This window comes from Xyrauchen texanus, chromosome 31 (assembly GCF_025860055.1).
Source record: "Xyrauchen texanus isolate HMW12.3.18 chromosome 31, RBS_HiC_50CHRs, whole genome shotgun sequence".
NCBI lineage: Eukaryota > Metazoa > Chordata > Actinopteri > Cypriniformes > Catostomidae > Xyrauchen > Xyrauchen texanus.
In genome coordinates this window covers 23,935,858-23,959,671 of record NC_068306.1, presented here as the reverse complement: position 1 = coordinate 23,959,671, position 23,814 = coordinate 23,935,858, and the positions used below count along the sequence as shown (strand labels likewise).

Genomic DNA, 23,814 nt, shown 5'->3' with positions numbered 1-23,814 from the left:
GAGAGAGAGAGAGAGGGAGAGAGAGAGAGAGAGAGAGAGAGAGAGAGAGAGAGAAAGTAATAAAATGTGACTAATTTTATTAGAAATTTAAACTTATTTTGAAGATGCTCATTAAATGTACATGCACACTTCCTTGAAATTGTTTCAGCTGCAATTTCATCTGTGTGCTCTTTCAAACTGACTCTGCAATCAGTTCACTAACAGAATGTCTATTGATAGGGGACCATGATTGGATAGTTTAATCCAATTATGTACTTCAAATAACATGGTGTGATTTTATTGGTTTTACAAGCCATATCCTTGGCTACCTTTGATTAGAATACTCACGTGAATGAGAAAGCTGCACAGGCTACCGAGAAATTTTAAGAGCGGGGAAATATCGACCATTCTGGCTACCAAGGGAATTCACAGCGGTCATCATCACAGCTGTGTACATCCCACCACAAGCCGACACAGACCGGGCACTCACGGAACTGTATGGGAGTATGAGTGAGCAGGAAACCACGCACCCTGAGGCTGCGTTCAGTGTTGCCGGGGACTTCAACAAAGCAAATTTTAAAACAATAGCACCAAAATACCACCAACACATAAACTTCAACACACGACGGGACCGGGTTTTAGATAATTGTTACTCTCCTTTCCGGTATGGCTACAAATCCCTCCCCCGCCCCCCATTTTGCAAATCGGACCACTCCTCCGTTCTTCTTCTGCCCGCTTACAGGCAGAAACTGAAACGGGAAGCACCCACCCTCAGAACGATCCAGTGCTGGTCAGACCAATCAGACACTGCGCTACAAGACTGTTTTGATCACGCGGACTGGGAGATGTTCCGGTCCGCCTCTGATGATGACATTGAGGTTTACGCTGACAGCGTAACGTGTTTCATCAGGAAGTGCGTAGAGGATGTTGTTCCGACCAAAACAATATGAATATACCCCAACCAGAAACCATGGGTTAACGGCGATGTTCGTGGCACTCAATGCGCGGACCTCCGCTTTTAATTCTTCTAACACGGAGGAGCGTAAACAAGCCAGTTATGCCCTCCGTAACACTATCAGTGAAGCCAAACGCCAGTACAGGCACAAACTAGAAGGTCAGTTCAACACCACTGACTCTAGAAGTATGTGGCAGGGAATTAACATCATCACGGACTACAAACGGAATAAAGACTCCGCCGTGAACACCGCTGCATCTCTCCCGGACGAACTTAATACATTTAAAACTCGTTTCGAGGACAATAACTCCGCCCTCGTGGAGAGAGCACTTGCGGCTGACGCTTCAGAGTTTGGTTCACTCGCCGTCTCTGTTGTGGATGTAACCCGATCCTTCCGACGGGTGAACATCCGTAAAGCTGCGGGTCCAGACGGCATTCCGGGCCCCGTCATCATAGCGTGCGCGAATCAACTGGCAGATGTTTTTACAGACATTTTCAATCTGTCCCTCTCCCTGTCTGTAGTCCCCACATGCTTCAAAACATCAACCATTGTGCCTGTACTGAAGCAAGCCAAAATCACTTGCTTAAATGACTGGCGTCCGGTTGCTCTGACCCCCATCATCAGCAAATGCTTTGAGAGGTTAATCAGAGATTACATCTGCTCTGTTCTGCCCACCTCTTTGGACCCATTGCACTTTGCCTACCGTAACAACCGCTCCACTGATGATGCCATTGCATCTACACTACACACTGCTCTCTCCCACCTGGAAAAAAGGAACACATATGTGAGAATGCTGTTTGTAGACTACAGCTCAGCATTCAACACCATTGTGCCCTCCAAGCTTGATGAGAAACTCCGGGCTCTGGGCTTAAACAGCTTGCTGTGCAGCTGGATCCTGGATTTCCTGTCACGCAGACGTCAGGTGGTTAGAATGGGCAGCAACATCTCCTCATCACTGAACCTCAACACTTGAGCCCCGCAGGGCTGTGTTCTCAGCCCACTCCTGTATTCACTATACACATGACTGTGTGGCAACACATAGCTCCAATGCCATCATTAAGTTTGCTGACGATACGACAGTGGTAGGTCTGATCACTGACAATGATGAAACAGCCTACAGAGAGGAGGTGCACACTCTGACACGCTCTTCTTCCTGAGACGGCTGAGGAAGTTTGGAAAGAACCACCACATCCTCACACAGTTCTACACCAGTACTGTAAAGAGCATCCTGACTGGCTGCATCACCGCCTGGTACGGCAATAGCACCGCCCACAACCACAAAGACCTGCAAAGGGTGGTGCGAACCGCCAGAAACAACATTGGAGATGAGCTTCCCTCCCTCCAGGACATATATAAAAGGCGGTGTGTGAAAAAAGCTCGGAGGATCATCAGAGACTCCAGCCACCCGAGTCATGGTCTGTTCTCACTGCTACCATCAGGCAGGCGGTATCGCAGCATCAGGACCCGCACCAGCTGACTACATGACAGCTTCTTCCCCCAAGCAGTCAGACTGTTGAACAATTGATCTCTCACGATCAATAATTTGCACTGCACTTAATTAATCTATAATCTCACACTGGACTGTCAGCATATTCTCCTCAATACAACTACTTTATATATATATATACTTTACTTATTGTATTGTATATTGTGTATTCTATATTGTGTGTATTGTTTACTGTACATTGTATATAATTATTGTGTTGTGTAAGTATGTGTACATCTGATATGTAAATTGTGTTGTGTAAGTATGTTGTTTACTGTAATTGGTATATGTCTCGTCACTGTCATGACTGCTATGTTGCTCGGACCTGCACACAAGAATTTCACCTACTGTTGCACTTGTGTACATGGTAGTGTGACAATAAAGTGATTTGATTTGATTTGATGCTGGACAAAACATGATTTTAGTCGGGACTCTAGAAAAAGTGCTTAAATACAGGACTATCTTGGGAAAAATGGGACATCTGGCCACTCTATCCCTAAAGAACAGCAAATATCAAACAGTCATGACATTTGAAACGTTTGTGAATTAAACGGTGTATTCATGGTAGAGGTCTGCATGGGCCTTAAAATGAAACCCGACCCGTTTCTCCCAGTCAGTTCTCCCAGTGGCAGCAGCAGAATGAGATGTGTTTTTAAAAGTTGTGCTTGTACCACTCTTAAAACAAGCCACAGATCACCGGAAATGCATTGAAACGATTGAAGACATCCATATAGTGCATTTGTACAAAAGACTAACAACTATGATTGTGATGGGAAGATCGGATCATTTTACTAACTTAATCTTTATTCAAGTCATTTCATTCATTTGAGCAGAATTAAATTAAAATGTTACATTTTCAATAGCTAAATCCCCCCTAACACGTCTACTTATGAAAACTTTGATTATAGTCCCAAATAGGTAAAAAATTATAATGCAGCCAAGGACAAATTATGAGAAACAGAATGATTAGTTAATCTCTGGAATCTTCTGGTCCGAGTCATACGTACTTTTGTGATGTCACAAAAGAACGAACGACTCGGACCAGATGACTCAGGAGGTGAACTAATAATTACCGTTTCCTGTGTGAGCAATGCATAGCATATACAGCTGTCACATAACAAAAGAACGAACGACTCGGACCAAAAGATTTGAAAAGTGAACTAAAAATTTCTGTTTCTTATGCGGTTTTCACGTAAAAAACGACCGGAGGTTGCGCAATGCGTATGCGCGGCCAACACAAAATTAATCACTCTCTGAGACTACTCTATCTTCTGAGTCACATAAAAGATTAGTTCAAAATGAACGAATCGTTCATGAAAGACCCATCACTACTAAAACATTTAAATAGCACAGATGGGTACAAAAATGGTCCAGGATGTCTTCAAAACAGCACAACAGAAAGATGAAACAAGATGGGGGTCTCCTTTTTAAGAGTATCTGAGTAAGTAACCTAACTTAACTTGTCTTATAAAAGACAAAAAAAATTATTTTGAGGAAGTTTTCAGTTTTTAAACTTACAGTATGTTTTTATAGTACAATGACCTCCTGTATTTCAAAAGATCAAGTACAATTTTACTCCTCATGTCATAACCCCTTTAAAACATTTAACTTATTGCAGCCCGACTGCTAAGTAATGGTTTCTTGTATGTGTGTGTGTGTGTGTGTGTGTGTGTTTTATTACCCCTTTTGTCTTTTTTTTCTTTTTTTTTGTATTATGTATTATGTAATATAGATTAATTTTCCACTTAACTTTTAACATATGAGACACATACATTGATTTTCACTTACCTTAACTAATTTATTTATGCTCATCGTTTTTTCAAACTATTTAATTTGGTGTCCATTAGGAATTTGAATTCCTTTGTCAGAAAAGAAATGTAGAAGTGCATCTTATTTGAACTATAATAGTCAAGAATACATATGAATATATTTATTCAAATACATTATCAACAAGGCAACTGGCAAATACACACTTGTACATTGTACATTTAATACATAATGAAATTTTGGGAGGTGTCTGCTCATATAATCTCTATGTACCCTGTTGTGTTATCCAGGGTTGGAATATAAAGCTTGAGTCAAGTTTCATCTTTGTGTCTCTCCATAGTGGAAAGCAAACCAAATGTATTTTCCCTTTTCATAATCTGTTTTAATGTTTATGCAGTCTAATAATATATGCACACACAAATGCCAAATGCATACATCCATTTTGTATATTGATAGCACACACGCAACAGCACTTACACAGATAGTTCTCCCCAAAATGTAAATTTTCTCATCATTTATTCACCCTCATGCCATCCCAGATGTGTATGTCTTTCTTTCTTCTGCAATACATAAGATAAATATTATTATATTTCAGCTCTATTGGTCATCACAATACAAGGGAATGGTATTCAACCAGAACATTGAAGACTACCTACTGTTTGGGACTGGTCAAAGGTGGAGATTGATAGTAAAATAAAAAAGGACTTAAATAATTATCTGTTTCTCACCCAATTGCTTCAGTAGATATGGATTTAGCCACTGTATCTTATGGTTTACTTTCATGCCTCCTTCATGTCATTTGTGGAGCTTCAAAGATCTGGTCACCATTCACATGCATTGTGAGGACTTACAGATCTGATATATTCTTCTAAAAATCTTTGTTTGTGTTCAGCTGCAGAATGAAATTCATACACATCTAGGATGGCATGGGTGAGTAAATGATGAGAGAATTAAAATTTTTTGGTGAACTATTCCTTTAACATTCCTCAGTCCAAACATTATCCTACAGCGAGACAAAAGTACAATGTAACCTATCATATATAAGAGATGATAAGGTATTGGACCAGTATTCAAATGATCAACTATATTTGCATTTAAAAGGTAGGTTGGTGCTGTTCCTTTACGGCATATGTTGTCATGATTCTAAAAACAGGAAGTCTAAAAACAAAAACAGCCTAGTTACGTACTGTAGCTAAATGTAAGAGGAAGAATTTGTTTAAACAAGATCATCTTATCTGAGGTCCTTTCAAATTCATAAATTAAACAGACTCAAATTTGATTCATTATTATGAAATTGGAGGCTAATGTGTGGCTAAACTAAATATACAGCTAGTTTCAACACACATTTTAGCACTAGACAACAGAGAACGAGAATGTACACGCAAAATAAAGAAAAATAAAAAAAAAGTAAATCTCAGTCTTACTTTCACTGACCTTTGCTTTGTTCCCACATGTTCCTTTAAATCTCCTAACAAATTTATTTAAAACTTACAATCTTAACACTGTACTATACTCAATATTTCTGCAACTGGATCCAAAATATTTTTAACCAAGTTTGGAGTGACAATGGGCCCTAATTGGCAAAAAAAAATAAAATAATTAAAAAAAAAAAAAAAAATAATATATATATATATATATATATATATATATATATATATATATATATATATATATATATATAGAACTTATGCAAAAATACGTAGACATATTCACAAATAAAAGTAAACTACATTTTCAGTTACGTTACCTCCGACCCACATGGCCACAATTTACTTCTATGAAAGACTCAAATGTTCTATGATGCCCTCAGACATAGTCTCTCTTGTTGTAGGTGCTTGCAGCCACTGAGTGGTGAGGTGAGTAGCCAATACGACTTTGGGGTTGGTACTTTGGCATCTCTTGAGGTGGGCAACTACAGCACAGGATGGATCCCCCGATCAGCAACAGAGCCGCAGCAGCCCAGCCCAGGTACAGCGATGCTCCTATTTCCATCTTCTGAGCTTCTGGTACAACTTGGCTATAGAACTCCAAAATAATAGTGTGTGCTGACCAGGACACTGGAATAAGCAGCATGACTCCAGCAGTTATGAAAGCAGCACCAGAGCTGATCATCACACGAGCTTTGGTCGCTTCATCGTCAATGCAGTTGGTGCACTTGGCCCCCATTATAGCAACAAGTAGTGCTAGGACACCTAAGATGATGGACACCACCACCAGGGCACGAGCTGCCTGTAGGTCCATCGGAAGAGCCAGCATGGAGTCGTACACTTTACACTGCATCTGTCCCGTACTCTGGACCACACAGCTCATCCAGATTCCCTCCCAGTACACCTGCGCTGTGACAATATTGGTGCCGATGAACGCAGTAACCCTCCACATTGGCATGGCACAGCACACAATGCCGAGAATCCAGCCAAGAACTGAGAGAGTGACTCCCACTATCTCAAGACCAAAGGCAGCCATGTCTCCACTCTATCTTCTTTCGAAACTCACTCAGACCTCTCTTGCACTCTTTCTTATGCTCAATGAAACTCTCCCTGTGTCTGTAAAAGTCCTTGAGACACTTGCATCAGGAATTTCCAAAGTCACAAAAGGACTGGCCAAGCACGAAGGTGGATGTTTGTTCACTGAATCTCCACTTGTGCTCAAGGATGGCTGGAATGTTCTGTCCTAGCCGAAACTTCCCCCAACAAACCTTATCTTCTGAGAATAAGGGCTGACCTACCTGGATTCTGACATCAGATGATAAGGTGCAATCTTTGCATTGGCTGGCAACCTCATAAAAAGGGAGCTGCTTGCTCTTAACCCTATTGACAATGTAGCTTCTGGTAAAAGTAAACCAAAGGTTATGGTTGTTTTCCAATGTTAACCAATAACTAGAACAATTAGGTGGATCTGTGAGAAAATGCTCTTTGATGGCAATTATTGACAATACCAATGTGAATGCCTTAGTGTGGCCTATTATGCACCCACGCTAAAGATTTAAAGGAACAGTTCACCAAAAAACTAGAAATGCAGTCTCATCTTCATCTCACACACAACCCACATGATTTTGTTTTTGTAACTCAAAATGATAGCAGAATGACCATACAACTCTTTTCCATACAATAAAAGAGGATGCTGACCCGACTGTCAAGCTCCAAAAAGCACAAACAAGTACCATAAAGTAGTCAAAATGACTTATACATTCAATTGTGAAGAACAGGCTGAAATTTAGGTTGTTATTCATTGAAAATGGCCAGAATATTTTCAGTGACGATTTTCACGCCAGCGTAAATAGCATATGCCACACAGTGTAGCTATTTGCACCCCAGTAGTCTGGTGGAACCACAGAAATATATGACAAACTGGACAATAAGTGCCGCTGCAGTGGAGCAGGGTGTAAAGACAGTGTGTGAACTTGTACTGTTCTGCTAGTGACCCTGGTTCGATTCTGCCTTTTGTCAGAAAACATTTTTCACCATCCGATTTACTGTTTCCACTCTTAATATTCACTTTAGAATTATAATTAATTTAGAATTTAGAATTACTAATTAGAATAATAAATAAAAATGAATATAAAGGTTCATTTCATCACAGTGATTTGGTCAAGGTGAATGTCCGGGAGTGGAGAGAAGGGTTTGATCCGGAGGTGTGGTCTGTCGATTGCACTCATTCCTGCGGTTCGGCATCGCTTGTGTATACATTGCATCACTGTATTACTATAGTAATATTGTAGTAACCATGTTTTTTGGCAGAAATCATAGTTTTAATGCAATTAACTATGGTGTTACCACAGTAATATGGTGGTAATATAGTATCCATGGTTACATTTTTGGGTTACTATAATTTTACTACAAAATAACATGGTGAAACTATAGTTACTGTAGTAAAAACAAGGTTTATTTTTTTCTAAGGGAAGGTAAAGGCTAGGTTTAGGGGTTAATGTAGTGTGTCTCTAAATAAACCAAATAAACATAATAAACATGCTGCAGTGATCCCCAAATGCTGTATGTTATTGTTTAACTATGGGTACAATAAGTATCTACCATTATTTGCACCAGGTTTGGGGTGCAAGTAATATCTACCACTATTTGCACTGGGTGTAAATAGCATATACCATTATTTGCACCAGGGTGCAAATAGCATTTGGCAAATGTATTTATTTATTTATTTTGGGGTGAATGATCCTTTTGAATGCTAAAGGTCACTGCATCTCACATGCGTTGTTTAAATCCAGTTGTGGCCCTTAAAACGGCAAAATAAATAAATACAATCTAGGCTTGAAATTCAAACCTTGGATCAATTCCTGTTCAATCTTTGTGTGGCACTAATAAACACTTCTGTTGTTGTTTTATAACTTCCCCATAGCAATACAACAGACAATTACACGGACCTACTGAGCAAACCAGTGTATTTAAGCAGACTAACTACTGAATTCAAAGTCCTGGTAGCAATCTAGGGCATCTTCAGTTGCAGGCCATAAAATCCAGCAGCAAAACATTGATGACTAGGGAATATTAGATGTCCATTTCCTGGTTGTCTACATGAAAAGGATTTAATTTAGTGATGCAACCCACAAACAAATGTGTTTAGAAGTGACACTAAAAACTGATGTGGCTATGTCCATTAGTAAATATATTGGTGTATAGAGGGCGTGGCTGAGCGATATCTGTGGAGAGCACAGGTTAGGAGAAACGAAAGCACAAGTTGCAGTTTAAAAAATGTGATGCATGCTGAGAGAGACCAGGTTAGGTGAAACTGTGGTAACACATTATCTTATGTCAACATCTACATTACAGTGTGAACTTTGTTCACTCAGTGGAAAAACACATGACTCTTCAGATGTGTGAACACATTTGAAGGCTGGAGCATGTGGTAATGTGGTGCTGGTGTAAAAGTATAGCAAGTGTTAGTATGTCACAGAAAAGGACCACATTGTTAAATTCCAAGGAACTCAGGAAATAAGGGTTTTAGGAATTCAATGTGTGCAGATGTGAATTAAAGAAATAGTCCACCCAAAAATTATAATTCTGTCATCATTTACTCATCCTGATGTCGCTCCAAACCTTTATGACTTTCTTTCTGCGGAACACAAAATAAGATATTTTGAAGAATGTTTCAATGATTCAATAGTTTCAACTGTTATTGTCCATACAATGTAAATCAATTGGGTCCAAAACAACACTGGACTCCATTGACTTTTATTGTATGGAAAAAAAAAAACACATTTTGAGACATTTTTCAAAATAATTTCTTCTGTGTTAAATTTGGACATTTTGAAGATGCTGCTCTATTTTCCATACAATGAAAATTAAGGTTGACTGAAGCTGTCAGTTCCTAACTTTCTGCTAACTAACATCGAATTTTGTGTACAACATGAGGGTGAGTAAATTGACCGAATTTTTAATTTTGGGTGAACTATGCCTTTAAGTTGTTTTATTTTTTAAGTACTTCGCACACATGTTCAATAAACAAATAAATAAAATAAAAAGAAGTAGCATTTGTCTTGTTTATAAAAGACATCCCAAAACCAGTCTGTATTTGAAAGGTGAGCGTGACATCATCAGTTTGATGGCCTTCTTCACATCCGGAAAATATTCATTCTATTTGAATGAGTTTCTGTGAGCTAGGGAACAAGAGATGACTAATGAGTTTCAGTGAAGATTTTGTTCTCTCAGGCGTCGCTGATTCAGATTCGCCTGCGCTCTTCTTTCTGCTCGTCAGCTCTCGTGAGGGCGGGATTGTTTGAAAGAAAGCCACAAGACACGGCAAATACAGCAACACGGAACCAAAAGTCCGCGCGCGCTCTCGGTTTAGATAAACATGATGGCGAGGGAGGGTGTGACTTTGTAAAATATAACACGCTTAGAGAGACATCTATCCCATTTATGCACAGAAAAGTCACAGATAAGTGATCTATAGCTGCGATGATATGCTTGAAACGTTGTGAAAATGGCAATGTTTTGATAACAAATGTGAATCATCAACCGACCTGGTGTGTCGTCAGCATACACAACCAAGCAGCACTCACGAGCACATGTGATTGCGCGCTCGCGCGTGTGTGTGTGGGGGCAGGTTTAAGTGGTTTATGACTTTTTTTTTTTAGGTTACATATTGATAATTACAAGAATATTATGCTATAAATGTGGTTTATGAGGACATTTCTAGTGTCCGCATTATTCAAAGCACTTAAAAAACATACTAAAATATGTTTTTCTTAAAAAATGTAAAAACGCTAACGTTTTTTTGTGATGGTTAGGTTAAGGGTTAGGGGATAGAATCTATAGTTCGTACAGTATAAAACTCATTATGTCTATGGAGAGTCCTCACAATGATAGCTGCCCCAACGTGTGTGCGTGTGCGTGTGTGTGTGTGTGAGAGAGAGAGAGAGAGAGAGAGAGAGAGAGAGAGAATGAACAAAAGCTGAATAAATACTAGACATTACATGATTGTTTGTGCGGTTTTAAAAACATTTCATGACACTACAAGAAATTAGTCTTAGGTATTATATTTGTGCTTTGTGCTTCAAATAGATGATAGCAAATTAAGTATGAGGTTTAGTAACTTTTTTCTGTGATCATGTTGCAACTTAAGCTGTTGGTTTCTTATGCTTTATCAAGTAGTTTGAATTACATCAAAATTATCTTTGTCCTAAATGTTAGGAATTCACTTAAACACTAAGGGGACTTTAAGTTCTATTTTTGTTGTTGTTGTTTGTTTGGTTACTGAGTTAATGATCTAAACATGATCTCTATGGCAGGGTCTTCCTTAACGCTGTTGTTATTAAAGTAAGCCAATTATAATTACTATAGAATAACCCTAAAATACATCCTATTGCATTTTTAGATGTGAGGAAAGATATTATTTATTATTTTTATGAACCTGTATTTTTTTCTTTCTTTCCCAGATTTAGCTCAATACTGGAAAAAAAAAAGTTCAGCAATTGTGTTCCCAAAGTAGGCCAGAAACACATAATTGAATACAGAATCAAATAATAAAATCATTACATTGTCAATACAACCATTTGAGTAGATTAAGCATTGAACATGTGAGAAATTCTTCTCACGCCATGTTAGAAGTATTAGAAACTCTTATCTTTAATACTCACTGCATGCAAAACAAATACTGTAGTTGTTTTAACATTTTTAAAGATTTCTTATTTAAAAATGGACTAAGTTTTGACAGTATTGTTTTTAAAATGAGAGGCTACCTCAATTACTGATATAGGTATGGTAAATTGTCATTTTGACCAGTAGATTAAAGTTATTGCTCCTCCCACATAGTTCCTAAATATTTCTTAATCACAGCATAATACCATTTCTAATTGGGTTCTCAGACTGTTAAGAAACAATAGCTTTTTATTTTATTTAATGTGGCAGTAGATGCTATGAATAAACAAGGAAATTTTTTAGGGAATAAAACTGGAAGCATAGGAAACTTAATAAAGCCTATAGAAAACATGTTGTAACTAGCCATATTATATTTATAAATGGTGAGGTATGTGGAAAAAGTCTCTTTTATTTATGTCAGCAATTTTTAATGGTACGACAACAAACTAATTGTAATAATTCACTCTTTGTCTGTTATTGTCAGTTAAAAAACAAACAAAAAAACGTGTTGATACTATAATCTGATGTAGTTCTCTGTCCAGTCTTGCCCAGATATAATGTCAACATTCACCTGTTCCGATTAGGCGGTGGGCCGGACCTCGAAATTATGAATTTAATACTTACCTCACAGCTGTGTAAGTCTTTTTTTGCTGAGGTCATGTAATAAAATCGTATAAATACTACAGACATTGTTTCCAGCTTTGTTGTTTGCACATTTGACACAAAATGTCCTTACAAACGCTTACTTTTTTTTTTTTTTTAAACCTCCCGTTTCCTTGACAACCAATGTAAATAATGAACACAGATGACCAGGAAGCTGCGTTCTTGAAATTACAATTTTGCTGTAAATCATTAAAAATGTAAATTTAGTTCTGTAGTTCAGTAATACTGAGGTAAAAATGAGGTGTTTTATCCATTTAGCCTCAAATGTAAAAAGCCCTGTAACCCCCCTTTCCCAGACAAGTTGGGCAAAGATTGTTCAATGTACAAATTTATGGGTGAACCTGCAAACCACAGAGAGTACAGTAGCTGAAAAAGCCGTATTGGCATTTAACTTAAATTCGAAGACGTCCAAGATGTGCCGGCTAATGTTGGATTTCACAGAGAATGCTACATGCTCTTCACCAACAAAGAACACATAAGAAGAGCACGTAAGAAGATAGAAAATGCAGCTAACAACAGTGAAGGTTTGTATCAAATGTATAATTTTTATATAAAACGTTTCATTTATATACGTTTAACCCCTTACTAGTCAGCCCCAATTTTGGCAAGTGATGCATTCATGACATCCCCAAAATAAAAAGGTTGCTGCTCAGAAGTCATTCTACACATAATCAACATATATTTAGAAAGCCAACCCTTGAGAGTTTACATTTCAAGACTCAAAATTAACCAGACTGTTATTAATATTGAGATATATAAGCTCAAACATAGAAACAAAAACAACAAATATTAAGAATATATTTATAAAATGTATAAAAATATTATGTGAATTTAGGATTGCAACTTATAACCACAACTAAAACATGGGGATTTTTTTAAAGACAATCATCCCGCACATCCTATTCAATATTCTATAATAAAATCAACTAATCGAATATTCGGAAATCGTGACTCATCCCTAATTAATATAGTATTTCAGTGCAAGTGGATGACATGACAAGTAGCAAAAGGCAGTGCAATTTGTGTGTAAGTGGGGTCAAATGTTCATAGCAAATTTAAAGATAAAAAAAAATAAACCAATGTAGCAGCATCATAGTGTAAACTACCAGTGTATTTGTGCAAGAGTCAATCAGCTGCCCTTAGGTTATTGGAGGGTGGTGGTGGAAGGAAGAGGCTCTCTATGATTCCCCTATAGAAAGTTAAGAGGATGGATTTGTGGGAGATTAGCCTTCCTCAACTGTGGGAGGAAGTGCAGAGGTTTTTGGACTTTCTTGGCCAGGTTCTGTTGGTGGTGTCGATAGATCAAGATGGGTCATCTGTGATGTGGATACTAAGCAACTCCGTGATCTTGACCTGCTCCATTCATGGTGCTGTTGATGTGATGATTGTCAACGATCACCTCTGTAGTCATTTGGGTGTGGAGAGATATGATGTTGTCCTGTCCGTGTCTGTGTGTTAGATAAACAACGGAATTATATTCAGATAAATAAACACAGAAAGCACACATTACTAGATAATTTTAAATCACATAAGCTACCATGCACAGAATTGTGTCATTGTATAAACTGTGACAAGCAACCATAAATGGCTTATATACTCCATGACTACCACTATAAAGTTGATTTGAAATAATTTCTTTGTTTTGCTTTGCACTCTTTTTAGCTGATAATTAGTCTAGCTTACTTGTAGCCTAGGTAGCTTGCTATAAACCAATCCAACCTGGACATACCTGTCAAATTATTTCCTACTGTCTTCCCGTTTAAATATTTACCCGTAATTATCCCGTATTTGAATACTCTTTGCTTAGTTCATTGTGTATGTACCGAATGATTTGGATTAGCTTAAGCAACATACCGTTAGACCTAGCTTTACTGCTCCACTGCCAACATTCTTTCGTGGCTACTGTTCTCATCAACGACAATGCATATATTCACGACGAAGTATAGCTTGGAGTCTTAAATACAACTTATATGAAAAGCATTAAGATATAGGGGTGTATAATCATTGTAAAACAAATCTTACCTTGACGTTGTCCTGCCGAGACACACCGGTCTCTCCAGGTTGGGTTGTAGACTCATTTGGCTTCAGACTGACGCGAGTCACGCGACGCCGGTTCAACGAATAACGTGATTGGCCAAATCAATTCAACAAGGTAACAACACAAGCGTTGATTGGATCTCACTCCGGCCAATGTTTGTGATCAGCTAGCGAAATTAAATCTATTTTTATACTTTAATGTGCAACAATTGGCATTGGAAACAATCGTTAATCTTTTTGTGAATTATTCATACAGACAAATAAAAAAAATGAGCCAGACAGCTGCTGGGTAACTATCAAATCAAAAACTAAACGAGATAGACGGACTCGGCCCACCGCCTAGATCAGAAACTGGTTTGACCAGTTCAGGTGGGTAAAGGTGCATTCTGGGGAAATAGTTGCCATGGGAATTACTAATGTGCTGAGTAAGACACAATTCAAATCATGTACATGTACTTGTTAGATATGTGTTGTATCCAAAAGTAATAAACAATGAAGTCTCATTTGAAATATCCTTGACATGAATGGAGTGCTAAGAGATAATGATGAATGTCCCACAGCCTACTGAATGCATTCCAGAATCAGAATTAGAATGAGCTTTATTGCCAAGTATGCTTACACACACAAGGAATAAGCTCTCAGTGCTAAGAGAATACAATATATATATATATATATATATATATATATATATATATATATATATATATATATATATATATATATATATATACATACATATCATTGAAATAAGAATAAAAATAAGATACAACAGATTAATATATAGAGGTAGCTACAGTAGGGTAATAATGTTCAAATATGTTTTATACAGATATACAGTTATGTGCAAGGTGATTTAATGTATTTGCAGAAGAGATAGGATATGTCAAACAAATAACAAATATAAATATGAATGAATAGTTGAATATGCACATGATTGTATTGCCACAATGGAGAGTATTGGGGGCAGTTTTAACTGTTCATAAGGTGAATGGCATGAGGGAAGTAACTGTTATTGTTCATGCTGGCAACAGTTCAAAAAGGTAGTGTGCTGCGTCAAAGGGGTCCAAAGCAGTTTTTCCTGCCCTTTTCTCACTCTGGAGGTGTACAGTTCTTGGAGGGTGGGAAGGTGAGAACCAATAATCTGCTCAGCAGTCCGGAACATTCTTTGAACTCTTCTGATGTCTGACTTGGTAGCTGAACCAAATCAGACACTTATTGAAGACCAGAGGACAGACTCAATTACTGCTGAGTAGAACTGGATCAGCAGTACCTTTATTCATCAGCAAAACCCCCCACATTTGCCATATTGTGTTACATGACACCAACTGCCACTTTCTTCTTATTTTGTAGACTACCATGAGGGTGTACAGATTAAAGACTTTAATATGTGGTCAAGGTCATTTTTGTTTTTTCTTGGAAAAACATTCTGTACACACTGTAAATAAGAATATACATACAGTACAGTGATTATTTAGTGATCAGGTTTGGCTACCTCACTTAAATTTCCCTCAATCCCTTAAAGGAATATCCTGGGTTCAATACAAGTTAAGTTCAATGGACAGCATTTGTATAAATGCATAAAGTTAATTATCACAAAAATATATATATTTTCGAATAATGCTTCTTTTTTATTTGTTTTTTTATTTTAAAGAAAATAAAAAAAAATCTGGGATACAGTAAGGCATTTACAATGGAAGTGAATGGGGCCAGCCATAAGCATTCAAATACACCTTGTTTCAAGGTATAGCCACAAGATGTAAACATTATACATGTTAACATGATTTTAGTTAGATGAAATCAATTACTATCAGTGTAAAGTTACAGTATATTCAAGATTACAACTTTGCCATGACTACATAACCCTGTAAGCAATTTTATCATAAAAATCATGTAGGACAGACACTTCTATTGTAGGTGCCTCACTGTAACAGTGCTTTTTTTTTGTTTTGTTTTTTATAAATGAATGAGGGACGAGTCTAAAATAATTTTTGTAATCAACATGGTTACAAAGGATGTTGATTAGGCTTAAAGGTATAGTTCACCTCAAAAGGAAAATTCTCTTATCATTTACTCACCCTCATGCCATCCCAGATGTGTATGACTTTCATTCTTCTCAAGAACACAAATTAAGATTTTTAGAACAATATTTCAGCTCTGTAGGTCCATACAATGCAAATTAATGGGTGCCAAAATGTTCAAAGCTCCAAAATCCACATAATACCAACATAAAAGTACTTCAGACGTTTCTGGTGGTTAAATCCATATCTTCTGAAGTGATATGACAGGTGTGAGTGAGAAACAGATCAATTTTAAATAATAAAAAAAAAACAGAAGTAGGTGAAAGTGAAGGAAAAAAGGACTTAAATATTAGTTTCTCACTCACAAAAACTTAAACATTCCTTCAACATTTTCTAAAAATAGTTCCATGTTTTGTTTTGTTTTCCTGGAGAATTTAATGTGGTCACTTCCTGTCATGGGCATTTCATAACTTAAACATCAACATCAACTACATCATTAATTACGAGTAATAAGAAAAGCCCTTGATACCATATTTCTCTTAATAGTACAGTAAATGTGTGCTTGATCTGGTTTACTGATCCCTCCATGGATTTTTTCACATTGATATTTTAAGTTAGAAGAGTAAATATTTTAGTTTGAAGAAACCATATAAGGTATGTATCTCCAGTGAAAAATGTCTATGCAGTGACTCACACTTAAGCTTGGGAACAGTCGCACCCCATGAAGGGACCAAAAAACCAGCAGAGCAGGTCATCAGTTAGAAGTCCCGCCCCTATACCTCCACAGGTACTATTAAAGCATCTGCACACACCATTTTGAAACATACACCTGTGAGCAGTGCAAAGAGGTGATCGAGAGACAAAGACATCAAAACATCATGGTATCTGCTGGCCTTCAGATGCTGGGCACCGCCCTGGCCATTATTGGATGGATTGGTGTCATTGTGGTCTGTGCACTTCCCATGTGGAAGGTCACAGCCTTCATTGGCAATAATATTGTGACGGCACAGACATCATGGGAGGGAATCTGGATGAGCTGTGTTGTGCAGAGCACTGGACAGATGCAATGCAAAGTCTACGACTCCATGCTGGCCCTTTCCTCAGACCTTCAGGCTGCCCGCGCCCTCATCATCATTTCCATCGTGATTGGAATCTTGGGCATCCTTCTGGCTATGGCTGGAGGCAAATGCACCAACTGTGTTGAGGACGAGAGTTCCAAATCCAAGGTTGGTGTCACTTCGGGTGCAATTTTCATTGTTGCTGGGGTGCTGTGTCTGGTCCCGGTGTGCTGGACAGCCCATGTCATCATCCGGGACTTCTACAATCCCTTGCTCAGTGAGGCTCAAAAGAGAGAGATTGGAGCAGCTCTTTACATTGGCTGGGGCGCTGCCGCCCTGTTGCTCATCGGGGGTGGTTTGCTCTGCTGCAACTGCCCGCCAAAGGAGGATAGAGGAAATTATACAGCCAAGTATAACATTGCCCCTCGGTCTGACGCCTCTGCTCCCAGCAGAAAAAACTTTGTGTGAAACTAAGATCTAATGGATTCTGGAAATAATGGATAATGGATTCTATCTTTGATGTTTTATAATCTTGGGTCCAGGATGTAATGGCTCAGAGAGTTAAGCAGGTATCATGGGAACTTGAAAAGCATTGAATTAAAAGCGAATGGTACAATTTTCCCAACACACTTCGAAAACAAGAGGGAAATGAGGAACCACTTAAATCGTTTAAAAAAAAAAAAAACTCTTGTCTGTTAAATGAGGCTAAGCTGGAAATCTGTCTTTTTTTAATATGATTGAATTGTTAACTCTTTTGTTTTATGGTCCAGATAAATGTGCCATGTGGTTTATTTTTATTATGCCTTTAAACATTTTTTGGCATTAGTATTCACTAGTATTCAAACTAATTTTGTTTTGTAAATATTCCAATTATGTATAGCAAACAGCAACATATTGTGAGATTTTTCTGCTTTTATTTATATGAAAACATGTCAAATGGAAAAAATAAAAATATATTGCTATTACGCTTGTCTGTTGGAGTGTGGAGCCTGAACTGTTTTTTCTATGGGTGTCAACGAAGGTACTGTGTTGCAGCCCTTCATTATGTATAATCAACCCTCTGACACATAAGGGATTTCAAACGAGTCACTTTGTGCATAACCTTCTCAAAGGGAGTAAATCCAGAACAGGTGTGGTTTTTCAGGTTCTCTCTCAGGTCCTGGAGCATATTAATGCATATAACAAGGAAACTGGGCTAAAGAAAGACTGGAGGATTGGCTTTTGTTTACTCAGTGCCAGATAATTATATGCTGACTTCTATATCTGATCAACTAGTTCAGCATTAAACTTTTTCCTAAAGAACAAATTTAATTGTAAAAGCCAATAGTAACATCCAAAAAATGAAAATAAAAGAAGAGAAAACCTATTCCCTTCAATAGCATGTGCAGGTCCCAATTTACCCATTTTAATGCAAAAATATTTCACCAATACACGTACATGCATTTGTAGTGCTTCGTTGAGCACATCATAGAGGAATAGCTCAACCAAATATGATAATTCTCTCATAATATACACCCTCATGCTGTTCCAAACCTGTTTGACTTTCTTTGTTCTGTGGAATCAAAATGAAAATATTTTGAAGAATGTATGAGGTGTTGTTTCTATACAAAGCAAGTCAATGGGGTCGTTGATCTAAAAAGTACTTAAAGGCATTATAGAAGTCCGTCAGTGGGAATTTGGGGAATATAAATTGAATTTGCTTTGCACTTGTAATACAATGTGATTAACAAATATGCGTGCAATTAGTGTGATTGATCAGAGCCCTGAAAACATTCATTTTTCATTCACTCACATAGACACGTTTATAAATGAGGACATATCATAGACTTCAATTATATTTATATTAATCTAATCCTAAAGCAAATAGACTAACCCTAACCCTAACCTAACCCACATCCTTAACACCAAACAAACTTTTTGTAATTTAGTTACTGTGTATATATATATATATATATATATAGTTTAAACTTTATTCAATTTAGGCTATATATCATGTTTCCAACTTCCCAGAATGTGCTTAAAGTGAGATTTTGTCCTTTTTAGCTCACTTTTGGGTACAAATTTGCCCCCAAACCATGTTGAACACTCCTCTGTTGACTATTCCACAGCTGCTGTTTTTCTGTGCCTATTGCTTTTGTACCCCTTCAAAGAATAATTTATTGTGCACTTCTAACATTGTGCAAAATGACACAACCTCATGCATTAATTACAGAACTTAATACATTCACTTTAAACAAGCATTGAATAACAGCATTTGCTGTCCAAAAAGCAATACTAGAAACAAATGTTCATTGTTATTTATTTGAATGTAGAGCTTTTATAGTATTGTTTTGACAAAATAAAAATAAAAAATTGGGTGTTATGCTGAAACAGTCTAAACTATATTCATATGGGTTACATATGAGCATCTTCATTGGATTAATAGCCCATATCAAAAGTGCAACATTTCACAATTTATATTAACATACAAAATGTCCTTTATAAAAATTATAGTATGGATTATTGTGCTACAATTATGTCATACTTCCATGTACGTTTTGCATCATACAAATTCCTTTCCCGAGGAGTTTGATGTCGGTGCTGGGTATTTGGCGACGAATGGTCGTTCCTTTTTCGGTGGACACTGGCAGCACAGTATCGTGCCCCCGGTGAGCAGAAGCCCCGCAGCACCCCAACCAGTGTAGAGAGACGCCCCGAGCTCCCGTCTCTGCGCATCTGGAAAGAGCGGGTTGTAGAAGTCTCGTATGATGGTATGCGCTGACCAGCAGACAGGTGTGAGACACAGCAGGCCACTTATAATGAAAAACATCCCCGCAGAAAGGACAACTCTTGCCTTCGCGGTTTTGTTCTCGATACAAGTGGTGCATTTGCCACCCACAATGGCCAAGATGATGCCAAAGAGAGAGAGCAAGATTGAGATGACGACCAAAGCACGCGCGGCTTGCAAGTCCGGGGATAACGCGAGCATTGAATCGTACACTTTGCACTGCATCTGTCCCGTGCTTTGTACCACACATCCCATCCACAGTCCCTCGCAAGTGCTCTGCGCCGTAACGATGTTGTTGCCGACGAAAGCTGTAACTCTCCACATAGGAATGATGCAGGTTATGATGTCCCCTAAGCACCCGACAAACGCGAGCGCAATTCCTAACATTTGCAGCCCCAAAGATGCCATGGCTGAAATTTTCGGGAGATTTCTCTGCTTTTTGTGTCCCTTGTTTAAAACAACCCGTTTCGTTTAACTTGAGTTCATCGACTGAGGGTGGTGGACAAGTTTGCAGAGCCCCAGACTTTGGGTGGGATTTGAAGTTCCCCTTCTGTCACTCACTCGACGTTGTGTCGAATGAAGTGACACAAGGGGTCTTCCTTGGGAGCCTTGTGTACCTCTGAACTTGAGAAAAGGCCAATGAGAAATTTGCATGTCCCGCCCCCGGACATACAGGTATAAACGGAAGCAAGTGTGCGTCTCTCAGTCAGATTTTTTCTTCGGAGCCTAGCGGTTGTGCAACAGCAAGCTGAAGTTCACCACTGTTCCTCTCACCTCTGATGTCAAGAAGCACTGCGGTTGGATCTTACGGCGCATTTCCAGCAGGCGTTCTCTTTCTCTGCGTTCTGTGCAGTCCACGCCCCTGGGCGCTTCGACATCACTTTCACTGCCTAAAAGAGTTTATATTCTCTAAACGAGTTTGACTTTCCACTCATAATAGAGCAATACACAGACAGGCGTTGAACGTCCTTTTCAGGACACGTCTTTTTGAAGATGCCCAGTTCCTGGATGCGGTCGATATCTCTCCAAGACCGACAGCCACAGACGCTGTCTCGTGTGCCTGGGCAGCAATCACACTGAGGCGGCGTTTGTATATTTTTCATGCACTCACTGTGAGAACATGACCATTTTGCGGTCGCGGCTCTCCTTCCTGAAGGTGAAAGCCACTTCAGTCACCCCCCGCGTCACTCCTTCTTCCCACGGGATTGAGGATGACCCAGCTGGCGATGAAGGTGATTTGGGGATGACGACAGGCTTGGTTTTGCCGGGTAAATCCACACAAACCACCCGCCCCCGGCACGCTCGCTTGCTTCCGTTCCGAGCTCGGGATGAGTGTGGCTCCACATCGCTCCCAGCCATGCCCCCCCACCCCCCCTCCCCGGTACCGGTCTTCCTTGAAGTGCATGACGAGCTGACGCGGTCGTGGAGGGCACCTTTTACTGCCTGAACCGACCCCCCCCCTCTCATCTGCTCTCACTACCCTGGACGGCGGTGCGGCCCATGGGTACACGGAGTTCCCCCAAGTGGACAGAGCGGTTGCTATCCACCTGTGTCCTGAGAACGCCGCCACCTGGTGGGACTGCCCGGTACTCCCCTCCAGAGTTTGTAGGATGACGTCATCACTGACCACGAAAGCCTACAGTGCCACCGGACAGGCCGCCTCCGCCCTGCATGCTATGGCTCTCCTACAGGTCCACCAAGCCAAGGCACTTAAAGATCTGCACCTGGGTAGTCCCGAACCCTATGTGCTGCAGGAACTGCGCTCTGCCACCGATCTCGCTCTCAGAGCCACAAAGGTCACAGCGCAGGCACTCGGGCAGGCGATGGCCACCCTTATGGTCCAGGAGCACCACCTCTGGCTGAACATGGTCGAGATGTGTGACGCTGACAATGTACGCTTTCTCAACACAGGCAGATGGAGGCGATTTCTCACATCATGCTTTAGATCATGTTGCCAAACCAGCACACCCCACGCCCTGCCTACCCATCGAGGGCATCTTCCTGTGGTCAAACAACAGGCAGCTTCGCCTCAACCCGGGCCAAGCTCTCAGCCACAGCGCCGAGCACCTCGCAGGCGGCACACGTCCCCCGTCTCCAGGACACCTTCCAGGACCAGGAACACTCCAAAGCACTCCTGAGATGGATGACCCGGGCAGTCAGATGTTTGCACCAGAGCTGGTACCAAAGCCACTCCGTCCCCTGGTGGAGAGCCGAGAGGAGAATCTTTGTTTCCCTTATTTTCCTTTGCCGCACCGCCTTCGGGCTGCGGTACCTACATTCTCAATAAAAGAGCAATTTCCTCACTCCCTGGGTCATCGGTGCATGCCATTCTCACGGCCAATCCTACAGTCCCATGTCCCCGGACGCAGTCACCTCATCTCTGGACCCACGACTGCTCAGCCCCAGCAGGCCAGCGCCTTTCCGACGAGTTCCGAAGAAGCCTTTCCAGGACCTCTTCCTCAGTCTCTAACCGCCCGTGCTAGGTAAGACCACTGTTTTCTGCGGACCGGAGTCCCCCTACAGCAGTGCAACAGACACACTGCCGCTGGCACCGGCTGCATTGGCAAATCAACTGCCTAGACAAATGCCTAGGCAAGCTAGTCTTGATCCGTTCAGACAGCACCGCAACGATAGATAAATCACCAAGGCAGCGTGCGCTCTCGTCATATGTCACAACTCGCCCGCCATCTCCTCCTTTAAAGTCAACAGCGACTCAGTTCGCTGTGTGCCACTCATATCCCTGGCAACCGCAACACGACGGCGGACACGCTGTCGCAACAGGTTTTGCCCAGTGGAGAGTGGAGGCTCCACCCCCAGATGGTCCAGCTGATTTGGGGCCGATTCTGTCTGCCAATTTCTCATTGGCCTTTTCTCAAGTTCAGAGGAATGTGAGGCTCCCAAGGAAGACCCCTTGTGTCACTTCATTCGACACAATGTCTCGTTCCCTCCCTCAGGGAATGTAAAAATGTACGATTATTAATGACTTAACAAATTCAGAAGTCCATTGGGTTAGATGGACTGTACATCAGGGTGGACATTCAGTAGGTAAAATTAGACATTAATTAAGAAAATTAGTATGTGAAAAATATTCAGCTAACATATTTGCAAACTTAGAATGTTGGGGAGACATGAGAAATGACTCTAGTGCAATAAATTAAAATGATTTAAGTAATTTTTTGAAAATATTTTCAGTAACTTTTAGACCCACAGCACTGTAACATTACAGATATTCTTTATTCATTTTAACAAGCCAATTAAAAATTGTAATTAAACATTATAATACCATAGCTTCGTACTGTGTACAAAAGTCACCAAACTGTAAGAAGAAATGCTCCAGATGAGCTTTCCCTCCAAATACAATTAGGGAGAAAGAGCGATCAATCACCACCAGGTGCCGCAAATCACATTAATTAGTTACAAACCCCACCTATAAAAATCACTATAAACAATTGTATCAGCCAGTATTGGGGTACGGTCTGGTACTTTGCATGCTTACAAGAACATAATGGCATCTGCTGATCTTCAGATACTGGCTACTGTGCTTGCAGTCATCAGTTGTTTGGGCGAAACCGTAATTTGCGAGGGCTGGACTGATAATCTGGCATACTGGGTATTTTCCTGGTGGGCCAACCCACTTTGGGGCCGATCAGGGGTGGACTGGTCATCGGCAGAACTAAGCGGGTCGGTGGGTCAGCCGCGAAAGTGCACGCAATAAGCTAAATGAGACGGCACTGCGATCTGCAGAAAAGGCCCACAAAATATTTTTAGAACAATATTTCAGCTATGTAGGGCCATATAATGCAAGAGAATTGTAGCTCCAAAAATCACAAGGGCAGCATAAAATCAATCCACAAGACTCTTGTGGTTAAATCCATGTCTTCAGAAGCAATATCATAGGTGTGGGTGAGAAACAGATCAATATTTAAGTCCTTTTTTTATACAAATCTCCACCGTTTACAGGTCCACCAAGCCAAGGCACCTAAAGATCTGCA

At 39.8% G+C, this 23,814-nt stretch overlaps 2 protein-coding genes across 3 annotated transcripts; one reads left to right on the top strand and one right to left on the bottom strand.

Annotated features, from left to right (window-relative positions):
* Positions 1-4,231: 4,231 nt before the first annotated feature.
* Positions 4,232-20,314, bottom strand: cldn3d (claudin 3d). Of its 2 annotated transcripts, XM_052099393.1 has the most exons (2): positions 19,732-20,314; positions 4,232-6,653 (listed from the first exon to the last, which is right to left on the bottom strand). In XM_052099393.1, the coding sequence occupies exons 1-2, from the start codon at positions 20,228-20,230 to the stop codon at positions 5,995-5,997; spliced, it is 1,158 nt and encodes a 385-aa protein (XP_051955353.1). In that variant the 5' UTR covers positions 20,231-20,314; the 3' UTR covers positions 4,232-5,994. The 2 variants fall into 2 exon arrangements, with proteins under 2 accessions (XP_051955353.1, XP_051955352.1); XM_052099392.1 differs by lacking the exon at positions 19,732-20,314 and having other exon boundaries at positions 5,847-7,002.
* LOC127624605 (claudin-4-like) lies at positions 16,834-18,020 on the top strand. The gene has a single exon (XM_052099394.1). The coding sequence runs from the start codon at positions 16,876-16,878 to the stop codon at positions 17,521-17,523; it is 648 nt and encodes a 215-aa protein (XP_051955354.1). The 5' UTR covers positions 16,834-16,875; the 3' UTR covers positions 17,524-18,020.
* Positions 20,315-23,814: the final 3,500 nt, after the last annotated feature.